This window comes from Saimiri boliviensis, chromosome 1, assembly GCF_048565385.1.
Source record: "Saimiri boliviensis isolate mSaiBol1 chromosome 1, mSaiBol1.pri, whole genome shotgun sequence".
NCBI classification, from domain to species: Eukaryota; Metazoa; Chordata; class Mammalia; order Primates; family Cebidae; genus Saimiri; species Saimiri boliviensis.
Window position 1 is genome coordinate 263,183,168 of NC_133449.1, and position 18,530 is coordinate 263,201,697.

The following is an 18,530-nucleotide window of genomic DNA, read 5'->3' on the forward strand; positions in this document are numbered from 1 at the left end:
ATAAATGTCATTTGAGTCAATTAGTTGATGGTACTACCCAGGACTTCTTTTTCTGTGTATTTACTCTTTCAATTATAGAGAGCAGATAGTTACTTTTAAAAAAACAGATAGTTACTAATTAAAGACAGATAGTTATTTTAAAAGACAATTAGTTACTTTAGATAAAATAGCAAAACCCAACTCTATTCTGTGTACAAGAAACTCCCTTTAAATAACTTTAAGTAACTGTCTTTTAAACTTTAATTATTAACTATCTGTCTTTTAAAGTAACTGTCTAATTAGTGTGTTAAACCCATTTGCATTTAATGTAATTATTGATAAAGTTAAATTAAAATCTGTACCTTGCTAGTTGTTTTTATTTGTTCTGTCTATTCTTTGTCTCCTTTTTGCTCATTTATGACTATTCTTTTTTAAACTGACTTATTAAGAATTGTGGTGGCTCATGCCTGTAATCCCAGCACTCTGGGAGGATGAGGCGAGTGGATCACCTGAGGTCAGGAGTTTGTGACAAGACTGATCAACATGGTGAAACCCCATCTCTACTAAAAAATACAAAAAGTTAGTCACCTGTGGCGGTAGGAGCCTGTAATCCCAGCGACTTGGGAAGCTGAGGCAGAAGAATCACTTGAACCTGGAAGGCAGAGGTTGCAGTGAGCTGAGATCACACCACTGCACTCCAGCCTGGGTGACAGAGTGAGACTCAAAAAAAAAAGGGGGGGGGGGAATTGCACATGTTTATGGGATACAGAGTAATATTTTGATAATGATAATGTATAGGGTATATAATGATAATGATCAGGGTAATTAGTGTATACGTCATCTTAAACATTTGTCATTTATTTGTATTGGGAACATTCAGTATTCTTCTAGCTACTTGAAACCATGTATAATAACACATAATTGTTAACTATAGTAATCCTATAATGTAATAGAGCACTAGAACTTGTTCCTCCTATGTAGTTGTAATTTTGTATCTTTTAACAAATATCCCACTATCCTTTCTTTCCCTTACCCTTCCCGGCCTCTAATATCCTGTTTTATTTTTTTTACTTCTATGAAACCAGGTTATTTTTAGCTTCCACATATAAGTGAAAATATTTGGTGTTTAACTTTCTCTTTCTGGCTGATTTCACTTAATGCAATGTCCTCCAGTTACATCCATGTGGCCACAAATGACAAGATTTTGTTCTTTTTTATGGCTGAATAGTATTCCATTGTGTATATACATTATATTCTTAAAAAAAAATACATTATTTATCCATGTGGTTACCTTGAATAATGCTGCAGTGAACATAGGAGTGCAGATGTCTCTTTGATATGCTTATTTTCTTTCCTTTGGATAAATGCCAGTATTGGAATTGTTGGATCATATGATAGTTGTATTTACAGTTTTCAAAAAAACTTCCTTCATACAGTACTACACAGTGACTGTACTAGTCTATATTCCCACCAACAGTGTATGGGTTCCTTTTTTTCCACATCTTTGCCAGCATTGTTTATTTTTATCTGTTTGGTATCGTACATTTTTTCATATATTTATTGGCCTTTTGTATGTGTTCGTTTGCAAAATGTGTCCTCAGATTATCTGTCCATTTTTAAATCAGCTTATTTATTTTGTTGTTGTTGAGTTGTTTGAGTTCCTTCTAAATTCTGGATATTAGTCTCCTGTCAGATGCATGGTTTGAAAATATTTTCCCCCATTCTGCAGGTCACCTGTTCACTCTGTTGATTGTTTTATTTGCTGTACAGAAACTTTTCCATTTGATATACTCCAATTGTTTATTTTTGCTTCTGTTTCCCGTGCTTTTGAGATCCTATTCATAAAATCTTTTTCCTGACTAATGCCCTGAAGCATTTCCCTTATGTTTTCTTCTAGTAGTTTTATATTTTTAGGTCTTATAATAAAGTTGTTGTTATATATTGGGTTGATTTTCAAATACGATGAAAAGTGGGGGGTTAATTTTATTTTTCTGTATATGGACATTCCATTTTTCTAGCATGATTTATTGAAAATATTTTTCTTTCCCCAGTGATTTTTCTTGGTACTTTTGTCACAAATTAGTTGAGTGTAGATAGATATAACTTCCAGTTCTCTATTCTGTTCCATTTTCTTATGTGTTTGTTTTTATGGCAGCACAATGCTGTTTTGGTTACCACAGCTTTGTAATATATTTTGAGATCTGATCGTGTGATACCTCCAGCTTTTGTTGTTGTTGTTGTTGTTGTCGTTGTTTGAGAGTGCTTTTTTGCTATTTGAGGTCCTTTGTGGTTCTATACAAATTTTAAGATTATTTTTCTATTTCTGTGAGAAATGTCATTGTCATTTTGACAGGGATTGCACTGGATCTGTAGATTGTTTTTGATAGTAAGGCCAAAGCCTGGAGTATGGGACTTCTTTACATTTGTTTGTATCCTCCTCTACTTCTTTATTAGCGTTTCATAGTTTTTATTGTCAAGTCTTTCACGTTTCCTCGGTTAAATTTATTCCTAGGTATCTTCTTTTGTAGCTATTGTAAATGGGATTGACTTTTTACATTCTTTTTTTTTTTTTGTCTAGTTTGTTCTTTAATAGAAATGCTACTGATGTTCACATGTTTATTTTATATTCTGCAACTTTACTAAAGTCGATTGTCATTCTTTTTTTTATACTTTAAAAGTTCTGGGGTACATTTGCAGAATGTGCAGGTTTGTTACATAGTTATACATGTGCCATCGTGGTTTACTGCATCCATCACCCCATCATCTACATTAGGTATGTCTCCTAATGCTATCCTCCCCTAACCCTACACGCTGCTATCCCTCCCCTAATCCCCAACCCCCTGAAAGGCCCCAGTGTGTGATGTTTCCTTCCCTGTGTCTACGTGTTCTCATTGTTCAACATCCACTTATGAGTGAGAACATGCGGTGCTTGGCTTTCTGTTATCGTGTCAGATTGCTGAGAATAATGGTTTCCAGCTTTAACCATTTCTCTGCAAAGGACATGAACTCATCCCCTTTTTATGGCTGTATAGTATTCCATATATGTGTGCTGCATTTTCTTTATCCAGTCTATCATTGATGGGCATTTAAGCTGGTTCCAAGTCCTTGCTATTGTGAACAGTGCCAGAATAAACATACATGTGCATGTGTCTTTATAATAGAATAATTTTTATTCCTTTGGGTATATACCTAGTAATGGGATTGCTGCATCAAATGGTATTTCTATTTCTAGATCCTTGAGGAATCGCCACACTGTCCTCTACAATGGTTGAACTAATTTGCACTCCCACCAACAGTGTAGAAGTGTTCCTATTTCTCCACATCCTCCCCAGCAACTGTTGTCTCCTTATTTTTTAATGATCACCATTCTAACAAGCGTGAGATGATATCGCAATGTGGTTTTGATTTACATTTCTCTAATGACCAGTGATGATAAGCTTTTTTTCTTATGCTTGTTGGCTGCATAACTACATGGAAACTGAACAACCTGTTCCTGAATGATTACTGGATAAATAATGAAATGAAGGCAGAAATTAAAATGTTCTTCAAAACCAATGAGAGCAAAGACACAACATGCCAGAATCTCTGGGACATATTTAAAGCAGTGTCTAGAGGGAAATTTATAGCACTAAATGCCCATGAGAGAAATGAGGAACGATCTAATATTGACACCCTAACATCACGAATAAAAGAACTAGAAGAGCAAGATCAAACAAATTCAAAAGCTAGCAGAAGAAAAGAAATAACTAAGATCAGAGCAGAACTTCAGGAGATAAAGACGCAAAAACCTCTTCAAAATCCAATAAATCCAGGAGCTGATTTTTTAAAAAGATCAATGAAATAGATAGACCAATAGCCAGACTAACAAAGTAGAAAAGAGAGAAGAATCAAATAGATGCAATAAAAAATGATAAAGGGGATATCACCACTGATCTCACAGTAATACATCAGAGAATACTACAAACACCTCTATGCAAGTAAACCAGTAAATCTAGAAGAAATGGATAAATTCCTGGATACTTACCCCCTCCCAAGAATAAAGCAGGAAGAAATTGAATCCTGTATAGACCGATAACAAGGTCTGAAATTGAGACCACAATTAATAGCTACCAACCAAAAAAAAATAAAAAACATCCAGGACCAGACGGGTTCACCATCAAATTCTACCAGCGGTACAAAGAGGAGCTGGTACCATTCTTTCTGAAACTATTCCAAACAATACAAAAAGAAGGAATCTGCCCTAACTCATTTTATGAGACCAATATCATCCTGATGCCAAACCCTGGCAGAGACACAACAAAAAAAAAACAAAATTTCAGGCCAATATCCATGATAAACATTGATGTGAAAATCCTCAATAAAATACTGCAAACTGAGTCCAACAGCACACAAAAAATCTTATCCATCACAATCAAGTCGATTTTATTCCTGAGATGCAAGGCTGGTTCAACATATACAAATCTACAAATGTAATCCATCACATAAACAGAACCAAAGACAAAACCACATGATTATCTCAATAGATTTAAAGAAGGCCTTCAACAAATTTCAACAGCCCTTTATGCTAAAAACTCAATAAATTAGGTATCAATGGATCATATCTCAAAATAATAAGAGCTATTCATGACAAACCCACAGCCAATATCATACTGAACGGACAAAAACAAGAAGCATTCCCTTTGAAAACTGGCATAAGGCAAGAATGCCCTCTCTCACCACTCCCATTTCATATAGTATTGGAAGTTCTGGCCAGGGCAATCAGGCAAGAAAAAGAAATCAATTAGGAAAAGCAGAAGTCAATTTGTCTCTATTTGCAGACGACATGATTACATGTATAGAAGACCCCATCATCTCAGCCCAAAATCTCCTTCAGCTGATAAGCAACCTCAGCAAAGTCTCAGGATACAAAATCAATGTGCAAAAATCACAACATTCCTATACACCAGTAATAGACAAACAGAGAGTCAAATCATGAGTGAACTCCCATTCACAATTGCTACAAAGAGAATAAAATACCTAGGAATACAACTTACAAAGGATGTAAAGGACCTCTTCAAGGAGAACTACAAACCACTCCTCAAGGACATAAGAGAGGACACAAACAGATGGAAAAACATTCCATGTTCATTCCAGGTTAGGAAGAATCAATACTGTAAAAATGGCCATACAGATGGAAAAACATTCCATGTTCATTCCAGGTAAGGAAGAATCAATACTGTAAAAATGGCCATACTGCCCAAAGTAATTTATAGATTCAATGCTATCCCCATCAAGCTACTTTCTTCACAGAATTGGAAAATGCCACCTTAAACTTTGTATAGAACCATAAAAGAGCCTGCAGAGCCAAGACAATATTAAGAAAAAAAAAGCTGGAGGCATCACACTATATTACTTCAGACTATACTACAAGGCTGCAATCATCAAAACAACATAGTACAGGTACTAAAATAGAGACATAGACCATTAGAACATAAGAGAGACCACGAAAATAATGCCACACATCTACAACCATCTGATCTTTGACAAACCTGACAAAAACAAGCAATGGGGAAAGGATTCTCTACTTAATAAATGGTATTGGGAAAACTGGTTAGCCATATGCAGAAATCTGAAACTGGATCCCTTCCTTACAACTTATACAAACATTAACTCCAGATAGATTAAAGATTTAAACATAAGACCTAACACCATAAAAACCCTGAAGAAAACCTAGGCAATGCTATTCAGGGCATAGGCATAGGGAAGGACTTCATGACTAAAACACCAAAAGCAATGGCAACAAAAGCCAAAGCAGAAAAATGAGATCTAATTAAACTTAAGAACTTCTGCACAGCAAAAGAAGCAATCATTAGAGTGAACCAGAAACCAACGGAATGGGGAATAACTTTTGCAATCTACCCACCCGACAAAGGGCTAATATCCAGAATCTACAGAGAACTTTAAACAAATTTACAAGAAAAAAACAACCCCATCAAAAAGTCCAAAGGATATGAACAGACACTTCTCAAAAGTCAATTGTCAGTTCTAAGGATTTTGGTAGAGTCTTTAGGTTTTCTATGCATAAGATTTTGTCTTCTGCAAACAGGAACAATTTAACTTCCTCCTTTCCAATTTAGGTGTCCTTTATTTCTTACTCTTGCCTAATTGCTCTTGCTAGAACTTCCAGTACTATGTTAAATAAGAATGATGAGAGTGGGCATTCTTGTCTTGTTTTGGTTCTTAGAGGAAGAGCTTTCTGCTTTTTACCATTCAGTATGATGTTGGCTATGGGTTTGTTATATATGGGCTTAATTATGTTGAAGTACTTTTATTCTATACCTAATTTATTGACAGTTTGTTTCACAAAGAGATATTATTTTTATCAAATGCTTTTTCTAAATCCATTGAGGTGATTACATGGTTTCTCTTCATAATTTGCTGATGTGATGTTTCATATTTATTGATTACTATATGTTAAACTATTTCTGGGATAAATCATGCCCACTTGATCATGCTGTATTATCTCTTTGATGTATCGTTGAATTCATTTTGCTAATATTTTGTAGAGGACTTTTGCATCATGTTCATTGGGGATATTGGCCTATGGGTTTTTCTTGTGTGTGTTGTGTCCTTGTTTGGTTTTGATATCAGGGTTATACTGGTCCATAAAATGAATTAGGAAGAGTTCTCTCCATTTCAGTCTTTCAAAAAATAATTTGAGAAGAATGAGTGTTAATTCTTCTTTAAAGATTTGGTAGCATTGAAGCTATCTGGTCCTGGACCTTTCTTTGTTGAAAGACTTTTTATTACAGCTTCAATCTCTTTACTTATTATTGGGCTATTCAAGTTTTCTATTTATTCTTGGTTCAATCTTGAGAGGTTGTATATGTCTAGAAATTTATCCATTTTTCTCTAGGGTTTTTAACGTATTGGTTTATAGTTGTTCATAGCAGTATCTAATGCCCCTTTGTGTTTCTATGGTATCCATTGTGATGTCTCTATTTTTGTTTCTCATTTTATTTATTTGGGTTCTCTTTTTTTTTTCTTAGTCTAGCTAGTGTTTGCTTATTTTGTCTTTCTTTTAAAATGAAAACTTTTAATCGACTTTTTTGTTTCATTAATCTTTTGTATGTGTTTTCAGTCTCAATTTTGTTTATTTCTGCCCTAATCTTTATTATCTCTTTCCTTCTGCTATTTTGGGGTTTGTTTTGTTCTTGCTTTTCTAGTTCCTTGAAATGCATCATTAAGCTGTTTATTTGAAAACTTTCTAGATTATTGAAGTAGACATTGATTTCTATAAACTTTCTTCTTAATACTGCCTTTTCTTTATCTCATCAGTTTTGGTGTGTTCTGTTTCTATTTTCATTTATTTCAAGAAATTTAAAACATTTCCTTCTTAACCTCTTAATTGATTTAATGGTCATTCAGGAGCATGTTGTTTAATTTTTGTGTATTTGTACAGTTTCCAAAGTTTCCTTGATTATTGACTTCTGATTTTATTCCATGTGGTGTGAGAAGATACTTAATGTCATTTTCATTTATAAATTTTTTTGAGACTTGTTATGTTTTCTAACATATGATTAATCCTGGAAAATATCGCATGTGTTGATTAAAAAAAAAAATGTGTTCTCTGCAGCTCTTGGGCAAAAAGTTCTGTAAATGCCTAGGTTCATTTGGTCTATGGGCAGTTTAAATCCTGTGTTCTTTGTTAATTTTCTGTTCAGATAATCTCTCCAATGCTGACAGTGAAATGTTAAAATCCCCAAATGTCATTTTGTTTCACTTTAGACCTAATATTTGCTTTATGTATCTGGGTGCTCCAGCATTTGGTGCATATACATTTTAAATTGTTATATTCTCTTGCTGAATGGATCCCTTTATTATTATATAATGTTATTCTTTTTCTCCTTTTTACAAGTTTTGACTTGAAGTCTGCTTTTTCTAAGCATAGCTATTCTTGCTTGCTTTTGGTTTACCTTTGCATGAAATATCTTTTTCCATCCTTCACATTTCATCTATATGTATCTTTACAGGTGAAGTGAGTTTTTTATAGGGAGCATATAGTTGGGTATTATTTCTTTTTTAAAAATTTATCCAATCTATATCTCTTAAATGGGGAATTTAATTCATTTACATTCAAAGTTATTATTGATAGTGAGGACTTACCACTGTCTTTTTATTGATTTTTTTTTTTGGTAATCTTGAATAACTTTTGTGTCTTATTTCCTCCCTTGTTGTTTATTTTTGCAGTTGAATAGTTTTCTGTAGTGATCTGGGCATGTGAGAGCTGCTGGACTTCCAACCACTCAGATGCTTTTCTGCTTTACCCCTGCACTCCAGCACTCTCCCTTCAACATTTCAGTTAAATCTTGTTTATTCATTACATTGTTCTTTTCTTGTCCTGACCATTCTTTTTTATTAAGTATGTTATATGATTCCACTTTATGTCCAGTATAATACTCATGCCTCTTTTTAAAAATATTTTTTTGCTGTAGGACATGTTTCACAATATACATTCTTAATTTATCGTAGTCTGCCTTCAAATAATATTATTCTGCTTTATGTAATAGTGTAGAACAAATATAACACTGTATTTCCAAATCCTCCCTCCCATTTTTAATGCCATTTTTTAACATATTGTATCATGAGTTTATGGTGTATGTTTTACATAGATTACTATATCTTTTATTTTTTATTTTTACGTACACTATAAACTCATACTACAATTCAACAACATTTGCTGTAGATTAATATATTGTTAGAGCAATTAAAACTAGAAAGGTCTAGTTTTCCTTAATTTAGTTATGCTCAGAGCTCATGATTACTTTATAGGTCAAATTTCAGTTCTTTGTGATAATTCTTCTGCCTGAAATATTTCCTTTGGCAATTCTTTTAGTGCACATCTGCTAGTATCAAATTCTCTTGGCTTTTGCTTCTCTGGAAAAAAAAAATATTTTAATTTTCAGTGACATTTCATTTGGTATAAAATTCTGGGTTTACAGGTTTTATAGGTCTTTTTTGTTTTGTTTTTTGTCTTTCTGTACTTAAAGATATTAATCCTTGTCTTCTGCTTACATAGTTTTTAGATAAACAGCGCTGTAACGCTTATCTTTCACCTTCTGTTTGTAACATTTCCTTTTATTGTCATTGCCTTAAAGATTTCCTTCTAATCTTTGGTTTTCCACAGTTTGAATGGGATATATATGGATATTTGTTCATTTTTTATTCTGCTTGAAGTTCCCTAAACTTCTGGAGTCTATGATTGGATTATTTAATTATTTTGAAAAATTTTTGGTCATTATGTCTTCAAATATTTCTTCTACCACAATCATATTATCTTTCTCCTCTCTCAACCCCTTCTTCTAACCTCCTCACTTTTTTCTATTATTCAAATAATATATGTGCTATACTCTTTCATATTTCCCCCACACTCTTGGATGCTCAGTTCTGGGTTCCCTCCCCCCAACCCTTTTATCGCTCTGTATTTTAATTTGGCTAATTTCTACCAACCTTTTATCAGGCTTACTGATTCTTTCTTTTGCTGTGTCAAATCTGCTGAAACACTCGTCAAATATATTCTTCATCCCTTTTAACATGCTTTTTAGTTTTTACATTTCCATTTGACTCTTTTTATATTATTGATTGTATCTAGTAAAGTCAAATTATTGATTATATCTAGTAAATTCAATCTAATTTCAAAATACTAATGCTTTTTCCTAAACTGTTTCTAATATTTTCTCCATTATCTTTCTTTTTTGAGCAATTTTTCTCTGATAATACGTAGGTGCAAAATTATTTTTAAACTTAGTTTTTATTCATAAAATATCTTGATGGTTTTTGCCAGCTCTGGATATTCTCTGTCATTAGCTTTTCAAATATTGCTTCTTTGGTATTCTGTCCTTTGTTCTCTTTCTTGAGCTTGAAATACATGGATCTTTTTCCTTCCCACAGTAACACTTATGTTTCCTGCCCTCTTTCTGTATAACTCATCCTTTTGTCTCTTCATGCTTTATTGTCAATATTTTCTTCTAACCTATATTCCAGTTTATTAAATTGCTTTAGTATTACATTTGCTATTTAACTAATTCATTAATTTATGTTCTAACATTTGTTTCTTTTTTCAAATCTCTTTTTAATAATTTCCAGTTCTTTGCTAAAATTTTCATTCTTGTCTCTTATCTCCCTGCCTATGCAAACAGTTAAAGTCTGGTAATTATTTAAAGTCTGATAACACAAACTGGCAGCCACCATAGCTGTTTCTATTTTCCATTATTTCCATTGGTCTCATTCATGTTGTCTTATTTCCTTGTGTGCCTAGTTATTTTTACTGTGAGCTAGATACTGTACTTAAAATTGTTATAGGAGTAGCTTGATGTCTGAGATAATTTCATGTATTCATATATTCCTCCAAAAACTATATTTATATTTGGAAAGCTTCTAGGATACCCACTAATGAGCCAAGATTATTTTAATCCAAACTGAGCTATGGTATCTACCAGGGCTCTCCTTCTTCCACTTCCTTCTTAGTCCCCAAATCAAAGGATAGCATGTCTGCCTTGGTTGACCTGAATTCCAGTGTTTTCTCTTCAGCCCAATAATGTGTTGCTCTACCTCCTAGTCCTTCTGTTACCTCTTGCTGAATTAGGAAATGTGTCAAGAGGACTGGTAGCCCTCAAATAGGGCCCACCTCTTGGATTACCACCTCCTCCCAGATCGTAGCTCAGTAATTTTTTATTTTCTTGTTAGTTCTCCAGGGCCTTTTAGCAGTTTTTAAAAATGTTTCGTTTTCTTTTGTTCAGCTTTTCTCATTGTCTTTAGGTAAAAGATTAGTCCCCATTATTTAATCCATCATTACTCTTCTGCAGGAATTTGTGTGTGTATGTGTGTTTAGCTCCGCTCTCTAGATTCTCATTTCTTTTAAGTTTTGTGGTCTATTGTTTTAAAGTGCTATGCCACCAAAGTACCTCTGTTTCTAACAGTTTATTCACTCAAAAAGCTCTTGCTAGTTGCATAATTGAATTTGCTTTAATTAAGTGAAGATATAAATTTCCCTATATATGTTATGGTATCTCCACTATAAGAACCTCTTAATTTTTTTCTATGATTATCAAGCTATACAATAGATCTTCTGAACTTACTCCTCTGTCTAACTAAAATTTTGAATATTTTGAGCAGCATCTCCCCAATCCTCTCCTCTATTTAAAAGCTTTTAAAATTCTTCTCTATATGCCTGGAATAGTCTTCTCTCTGCCATGACACCTTCAAACCGCAGCTCAGTATTTATTGTCAAAGCCTTTCCAAACTTCCTTGACTTCAGTGAAGCAAATGTGTATCTTACTGCAGGAATTTGAGAATGCAAAATAAGTAACTTTACTTCATTTTCTTTATATTTAATTAAATTCTATTTTGAGATCCTGTCCCTCCATGTTGCTAGAAAATTCACCTTTTATTTGTTTGCTGGATGGGGATCAGGAAATTTTTTCCCTGTTGTCTAAATTGGTACAAAAATCCTGACACTTCTGTCCACGAAACAGAGAAATAATTTACATATATCTTTAGTTCATTGTAGTCACCTTAATAACCTCATTGTTTAGGCTCACATGTTCACTAGAACTCAAACATTTCCAAGCCCTCAATGCCAGGTTTGTAAAAGGAAATCACTGACAAAACTGAACTCCTGATGCTTCATAGGCAGCTTCCTTAAGGCACCCCAGAGGTCCTGCTACCTCCCAAAATAGCTGCTAAATATCTAGCTGTGGTTTCCTGTTACTTGAGGTGTATACTAACCTCAATCCCCTTTCTATTCTGGAGGAATCTCTTTTCTTGGTGACATTCTTCTATGCGCCTTACCTCAGCAAAAATTTCTCAATGAATTCAGACTTTTGGTGGGGGGGAAAGGAAGAAATAAGAAAAAGGTTGCCTTCAGGGGACATTCGGAACTTGGGCTGCACACAAACCTCCTCTTACACAAGAGATAGTAGACATCATCTTTTAGTTAGACAGAAGGAGTAAGTTCAGAAGATCTATTGTGTGGCTTGATGATCATAGAAAAAAGAGGAGAAGAAGGAAGAAGGCAGCAAAAACAATTCACAAAACAATATGTCAGTAAATTGTCCATCCAGAAATTTAAGTCCTTCAGTTATTCATTTTTAAAGCATATATACCTGTTTTCTGTAGCACGTATCACAGTTTCTATCTGAAATGTATGCATGATTATTTTATTACTATCAGTTCCTTAGCTCCGTAATATGACCTCCCTGATAGTGAACATCTTGACTAGTTCTGATTATTTAAAAGCTAACATCACATCTGGCAATAATATACATTCAATAAGCTTTTGTTGAATTCATGAATCAGTGAATAAATAATTGAGTAAAGAGTATTCTATAAGCTCTTTCAGTTAAAAATGACCTAAAATTAAATGTTTTTCTTCCTTTCAGCTGTCTCCTATATATAATCTGATTCCAGTGAAAATGAATAATGCACACGTAAAGAAACAAAACTTAGAAAGAGCTATTGAAGACTATATCGATGAATTTAGTGCAAGAAAATGCCACTCATGCCAAAATGGAGGTACAGTGATTCTAATTGATGGAAAGTGTGTATGTACCTGCCCATTCAAATTTGAGGGAACTGCCTGTGAAATCAGTAAACAAAAAATTCCTGAAGGTGAGGATGATTTATTTTATACAATTAAAGACAAAAATGTGTACTCTGGGGTTATTTAATTTGAAAACTTGCTCTTGAATGAATTTGTACTAAATTTCTAGGTTATTTATGTAAACAGAGGATAAAGATTGAGTGAATAGTGAAAATGGGTAAATCAGCATTTATGTGTTATTTTAACATCTTCTTGTATATATTAAAATAGAATTATAAATAAGTAATACATTATAATTATTGTATTACTCTTTAAGTATAAAAATATTCCTATGGAAAGTTTAGAGAAATATAACAAATATTCAGTTGTTCACTATCTAGAATTGATGAATGGTAATACATATATATCATATATACTTTTTATAAATGTATATATTATATACTGTGCATACTATGCATTCATGTGTGTAGACATAGACGTATATACTTCAAAACCCTTTTTAAAGAAAAAGCAATAATATATCCAATGAATTACTTTATACCACATCCCCTCCCCTCAAAAAAGTTCTATTGCCTTTTCTCTCTTCTACTACTCAGATACAATCACTTTCATTAAATTGGTATGTATCTTTCTAGTTCATATTTTTGTGCTTGTACTAAATCTGTATGTACCAGTGAAAAATATGTGATGTTTCATATGTTTTTAAATTTTATATAAATGAGTTACTAGAATTTTATTTTACATTTTTAACTGTATTAGTGTTTTTAAAAACTGAGATTCTGTATTGCATTCTAAAGTTAATCATAAGGAAACACGTTATTTTACATTTTAAAAAATACTTTTTATTATGAATTTGGGGGTACATGTGAAGGTTTATTACATGGACATATTGTATAATGGTAAGCTTTGGGCTTCTGGGGTACCCATCACCCAAATAGTGAACACTGTATTGAATAGGTAATTTTTTAGCCCTCATCCCTCCCCATCTTCACCATTTTTGGAGTCCCTACTTTCTATTATTTTCATCTTTATCTCCATACATACCCATTGTTTAGCTCCCACTTATAAGTGAGAACTATTTAATTTTCTGTTTCTGAGTTATTTCACTTAGGATGATGACCTCCAGCTCCCTCCATCTTGCTCCAAAAGACATGATTTCATTTTTCTCTTGTATGGCTGAATAATATTCTATGGTCTATATATACTACATTTTCTTTATCCAATTATCATTGATGGACATGAAAGTTGATTCCACGACTTTGCTCTCGTATAGTGCTGCCATAAACATGTGTGCAGTGTCTTTTTCATATAAAAAGTTATTTTCCTCTGGGTAGATACCCAGTAGTGAGACTGTTGAGTGGTAGTCCTATTTTTAATTCTTTAAGAAATCATCTCTATTCTCTTACCATATAATAAATTAACTTGAGATAGATTAAAGACTTAAATGTAAAACCTGGAACTATAGAAATCTTAGAGGAAAATCTAGGAAAAACCCTTCTGGATTTGGCCTAGACAAATAATTTATAAGTAAGACCTCAAAAGCAAATGCAATAAAAACAAAAATAGATGAATAGGACTTGATTAAACGATTTTATTCCTTACTAGTAAACATGACTTCAGCCATGTTTCTAATACTAAGAGTTTCTGCTTAGCCTTTCAGTCTGGTAGAATTATTCAGACTCCTAATAGATAAGTGAGATCTTAGTCCAAGTATTAATATCACAAGATTAGCTAGTAAGATTAACTTTCTATGACACTCATTGTTTGATTGGACAAATACAGTTTCCTGCAATAAAATTCTAAAACACTGCTGTAGTTTCCTAAAGATTTACAGCCTTGTTTATCTTTCAAACATAGTTTCATCTCTTACAATACAAATTTTTGATATTTTAAGATTTTTTTACACTTCTTAACAAATGACTTAGAAACTCAATGATATGGTGACAAAACATGTAAGTTAGAATTTCAATTTTAGCATAATTGATATCTAAATGTATGCTAACTCTGTCTTTCATCTGTCTAAAGTCTTAATCTAGTGCTTTGTATTCCAAAAAACATTTGCGCTCTCCAAAAATTTATACTACTTCGTACTTAGAACTTCTGTTTTCTACCTATTTCTCACTATGTAGAATATTCTGCTGATTTCTCTATGATTTCTTCAGTTCTATGTTCTAATTCTCCAATTCTTTTATTCAACCATGTGTAGTTTATCCATTTGCTGATCTACTGAGATTATTTTAAAAGTATTTTTCTAAAATTTTGATTTGTTTATTTTTCAAGTCTGTTTTTTCTCTTGTCTAGTGTACTGGATTATTTTCCTACCTTTATCTCTTCATGGAATTCTTTCAGATTGTTCCAGTAGAAATCGTTTCTGCAGTGCAATTCTCCGCTAAGTCTACCAATTCATTCTCATGGTACATTATTCTTTCTTAGCGCTTTTTTAAATTTCAGGTTTAGTTTTGGTGGGAATTATTTCCTGTGGAAACCCTATCTTCCCTGGATACTGAACATATTCCTAGGGTTAGTTTGCTTCTTAGGAGGGCCTATCATTTTCATCAGTCTTGCATCAGATTTTTATGTAAATTTCTTGGTTCAAGTTCCAGATTTTGTGTTTCATAGATAATGAATATCAAGGTCTCTTCCCCAATGTATAAAATTATCTTAGATCACTAGGCATTTTTTGGTTGACTTTTCAAACCTGACCCAGGATGGTCCACCAGCTTCTTGCTGAGATATTAGACGTTATTTTATTGCCGAATTATTCCCTCAAGTTAGATCATTCAAGCATCCATTTTGCCATACAAGTTTCCAATTAACACTGAGCCTACCCGCATGATAAGATTGAAAACTGTAACACATCATCTTTCTTTTTCTATACCATTTACTTTGCTTGAAATGCTTCCAACTTTCTCCCCTTGAACTAACTGAACCTCCTCCCTTATTCCTTGTGTGTGTTTCTACTCCTAGATCAATGATTCTTAACCAGGTTGATCATTGGATTTATCTGGAAAAGAAAAGAAACAAACAAAACAGATGGTTATCCTAAGCCAATTAAACCAAAACAGCTATGGTTGATTCTGCCTGGGCATGGGATTTTTTGTTTTTTGGATTTTTAAAACATCTACTGTTTATTCTCATCTTTAGCCAGGGTTAAACACCTCTATTTTGAACCCAGGCCAGTTAGCATCTCTTTGATGAAACTTTCTCCAATTTCTTCAGGAATCAGTTATCTATCTATGCTCCCTGAGAACTTTCCCTCCGTTTTCCCAGCACTAATCTCATTGACTCTCTGTAGACAAGATAAATAGCCCTTTCTAAGTATGAAAATGTGCCTTGAATCTTAAACCACATTCCATTCCCAGCACCTAGACAGTATGGCACAGCGTGGTGCAACAGGATAAGAGGGTGAATGTGTAGACGGGTGATGGGTGATGTACCCAAAGTTAAATCTTATTGATGATTAATATTTGATACTCATTTGTTTTCTCTAGAATTGCCAGCCCTAGCCTTCCCTCAGAAAGAATAGAGCTGTTGGCTTCTCTCAGCTCCAGTGGAAGACAAGAACACCAGGACCTTCCAATTTCAAATCCTGCCCCCGAAGATAGTCTTTGTGGCAAGTAAATAGCAACAGGCTTCATGAAAATCCTACCAATCTCTGAAATCTCCACTTTCTTAGGTCTATAATTTTTTTTTAATTTTTCTTCTTTAAAATCCTATGATTTTCCATTTTTTTATTCCCTAATGAGGAGTCAATAGTGAAATATGCCAGAACTGCTTTCTCCCACAGGCAATGCCAACCTCTTCTAACAAAACAAAATTAAATTGAAAACAGAATATTGGTTTAAAAGACTTCAAAGTCATTGTCAAACTGCTTTTTATGGTTAACATATTCTGCCAGGTCCATAACCACATGTCTGTACCACGCAATTTAACTTTTATTTACATCTTTATGTTTGGTTTGGTTATTTGCTTATGTGTGCATACATGTATTCAACAAATACTGAGAACCAGCCACCTGCACAGCAGTTGCTTTTACTAGTCTTAGCGCTACCATTTAAATCTATATGTCAAAAGGGAAGTGTGTTATATTTGTAACGAAAAACTACTAGTTTACTAAAAAATGTTGAACTCAGGGAGATGGAGAGTAGAATGATAGTTACCAGAGGCTAGAAGCATAGTGGGGAAGGGAGGGAAAGACGAGAGATGGCAAAAATCTAGTTAGATGAAAGGAACAATATATATACTGCTCAGTAGCACAACTGAGTGACTATAAACTATTAAATTATGTGAAATTACCTCCATTTGATCATATTTTACAAGGAAAAAAACATCAATTTTATATGGTCCAATTTAATACCTAGCTTATGAATTGTATAAGGTAAGGTTACCTACCTGAGAAGCTGATTAACTTTGGCTATGCAATCTTATCCATTAGAGAACATGGTACTTAGGGTCTGAGATCTTTTGAAAAGGTCTGAGAACTCTTGAAAGAAAGAAAGAAAAAGAAAGAGGGCTGGGTGCGGTGGCTCACACCTGTAATCCCAGCACTTTGGGAGGCCGAGGCGGGTGGATCACGAGGTCAAGAGATCGAGACCATCCTGGTCTACATGGTGAAACCCCGTCTCTACTAAAAATACAAAAAATTACCTGGGCATGGTGGCGCGTGCCTGTAATCCCAGCTACTCAGGAGGCCGAAGCAGGAGAATTGCCTGAACCCGGGAGGCGGAGGTTGCGGTGAGCTGAGATGGTACCATTGCACTCCAGCCTGGGTAACAAGAGTGAAAGTCCATCTCAAAAAAAAGAAAGAAAGAAAAAGAAAGAGTATATCAAAATACAAAAAAAAAAAATGCAAAATCAAAATTAATAAACATTTAATTAAACATGAACATGTATCATGTTAACTTTATTGTTAGTATTAATAAACATTTCACAAATTTATAAATAAATTTTGTAACTTTTTCACACTTAGCAGAAATTATCAAGAATTCATTTGATTGATGGGAGATAACACCGACTAAATTACCTACGTGCAAATAATTTCAAAAGCAGCATTTTAAAAGCAATTTTCAACATTGTTTTTAAATAGCAAAGAAAAAGATTACTGGATGTGGAATGCATTTTAACGTTAGGTATGATATGGAGATCGGGCTAATAAACAGGCCGTGGCCCTTAAGAATCTTACATTTGCCCTGGGAGCTCAAGAAAAGGCCTGGCCCCTGCCCTTCAAAACACTGTGTGAATTAGAAGATTTGTCATATGTGTATAAATGCTGAACTCTGTTCTTGAACAATCTACTACTGAGAGTGTGAATTTTTGATGGAGAGCACCTGGCTCAAGACTGTTATTAGAGTAACACCTGAAAATTCCTTCCACCCTTGGGAAGTACAAATGTCAAACAATAAAAGAGCTGAGCCTTGACCAGACCCTCTAGGCCAGGCCTCCCCAAACTACGACCCGCGCTGCATGCGGCCCCCTGAGGCCGTTTATCCGGCCCCCCGCCACACTTCAGGAAGGGGCACCTCTTTCATTGGTGGTCAGTGAGAGGAGCACAGTATGTGGCGGCCCTCCAACGGTCTGAGGGACAGTGAACTGGCCCCCTGCGTAAAAAGTTTGGGGATGCCTGCTCTAGGGCTAGCTTAATGATTTGTCAGAGTCCTTTCTAGAGTAATGAATAGCAGGAATAGCCCAGGTTCACACTTGATGGAGAGTCGGCCAACGTCTTGCCACAGGTGGTATATCTGATGACAGAGCTTCTCCAGCAGGGAGCACCATTGAGACACCAGAAACTGCTCAACAGTAATCAACGCGGAGCAGAAAGTCTCCTGGCCTAAACTGAAGGAGAATCTCCAGAAATTGGGAGAGATGAGGCCCTACCATGCCTAGCATGGGTCAGCATGGACTGTTGATTGGAGAAAGTGATGTAGCTTAGTCCACCCCGATGGAGTACATTATAGGTGGCCCCTACCCCACA

The 18,530-nt window shown here is 34.3% G+C and overlaps 1 protein-coding gene across 1 annotated transcript in view; it reads left to right on the top strand.

Moving 5' to 3' along the window:
* The window catches only part of C9 (complement C9), an 80,485-nt gene extending 63,040 nt beyond the window's left edge, over positions 1 to 17,445 (top strand). Inside the window, exons 10-11 of the mRNA XM_010336655.2 lie at positions 12,399 to 12,627; positions 16,051 to 17,445. Coding sequence (XP_010334957.1) covers positions 12,399 to 12,627; positions 16,051 to 16,085 — 264 coding nt within the window. The 3' untranslated portion in view covers positions 16,086 to 17,445. The remainder of the gene's footprint in view (positions 1 to 12,398; positions 12,628 to 16,050) is intronic.
* Positions 17,446 to 18,530: the final 1,085 nt, after the last annotated feature.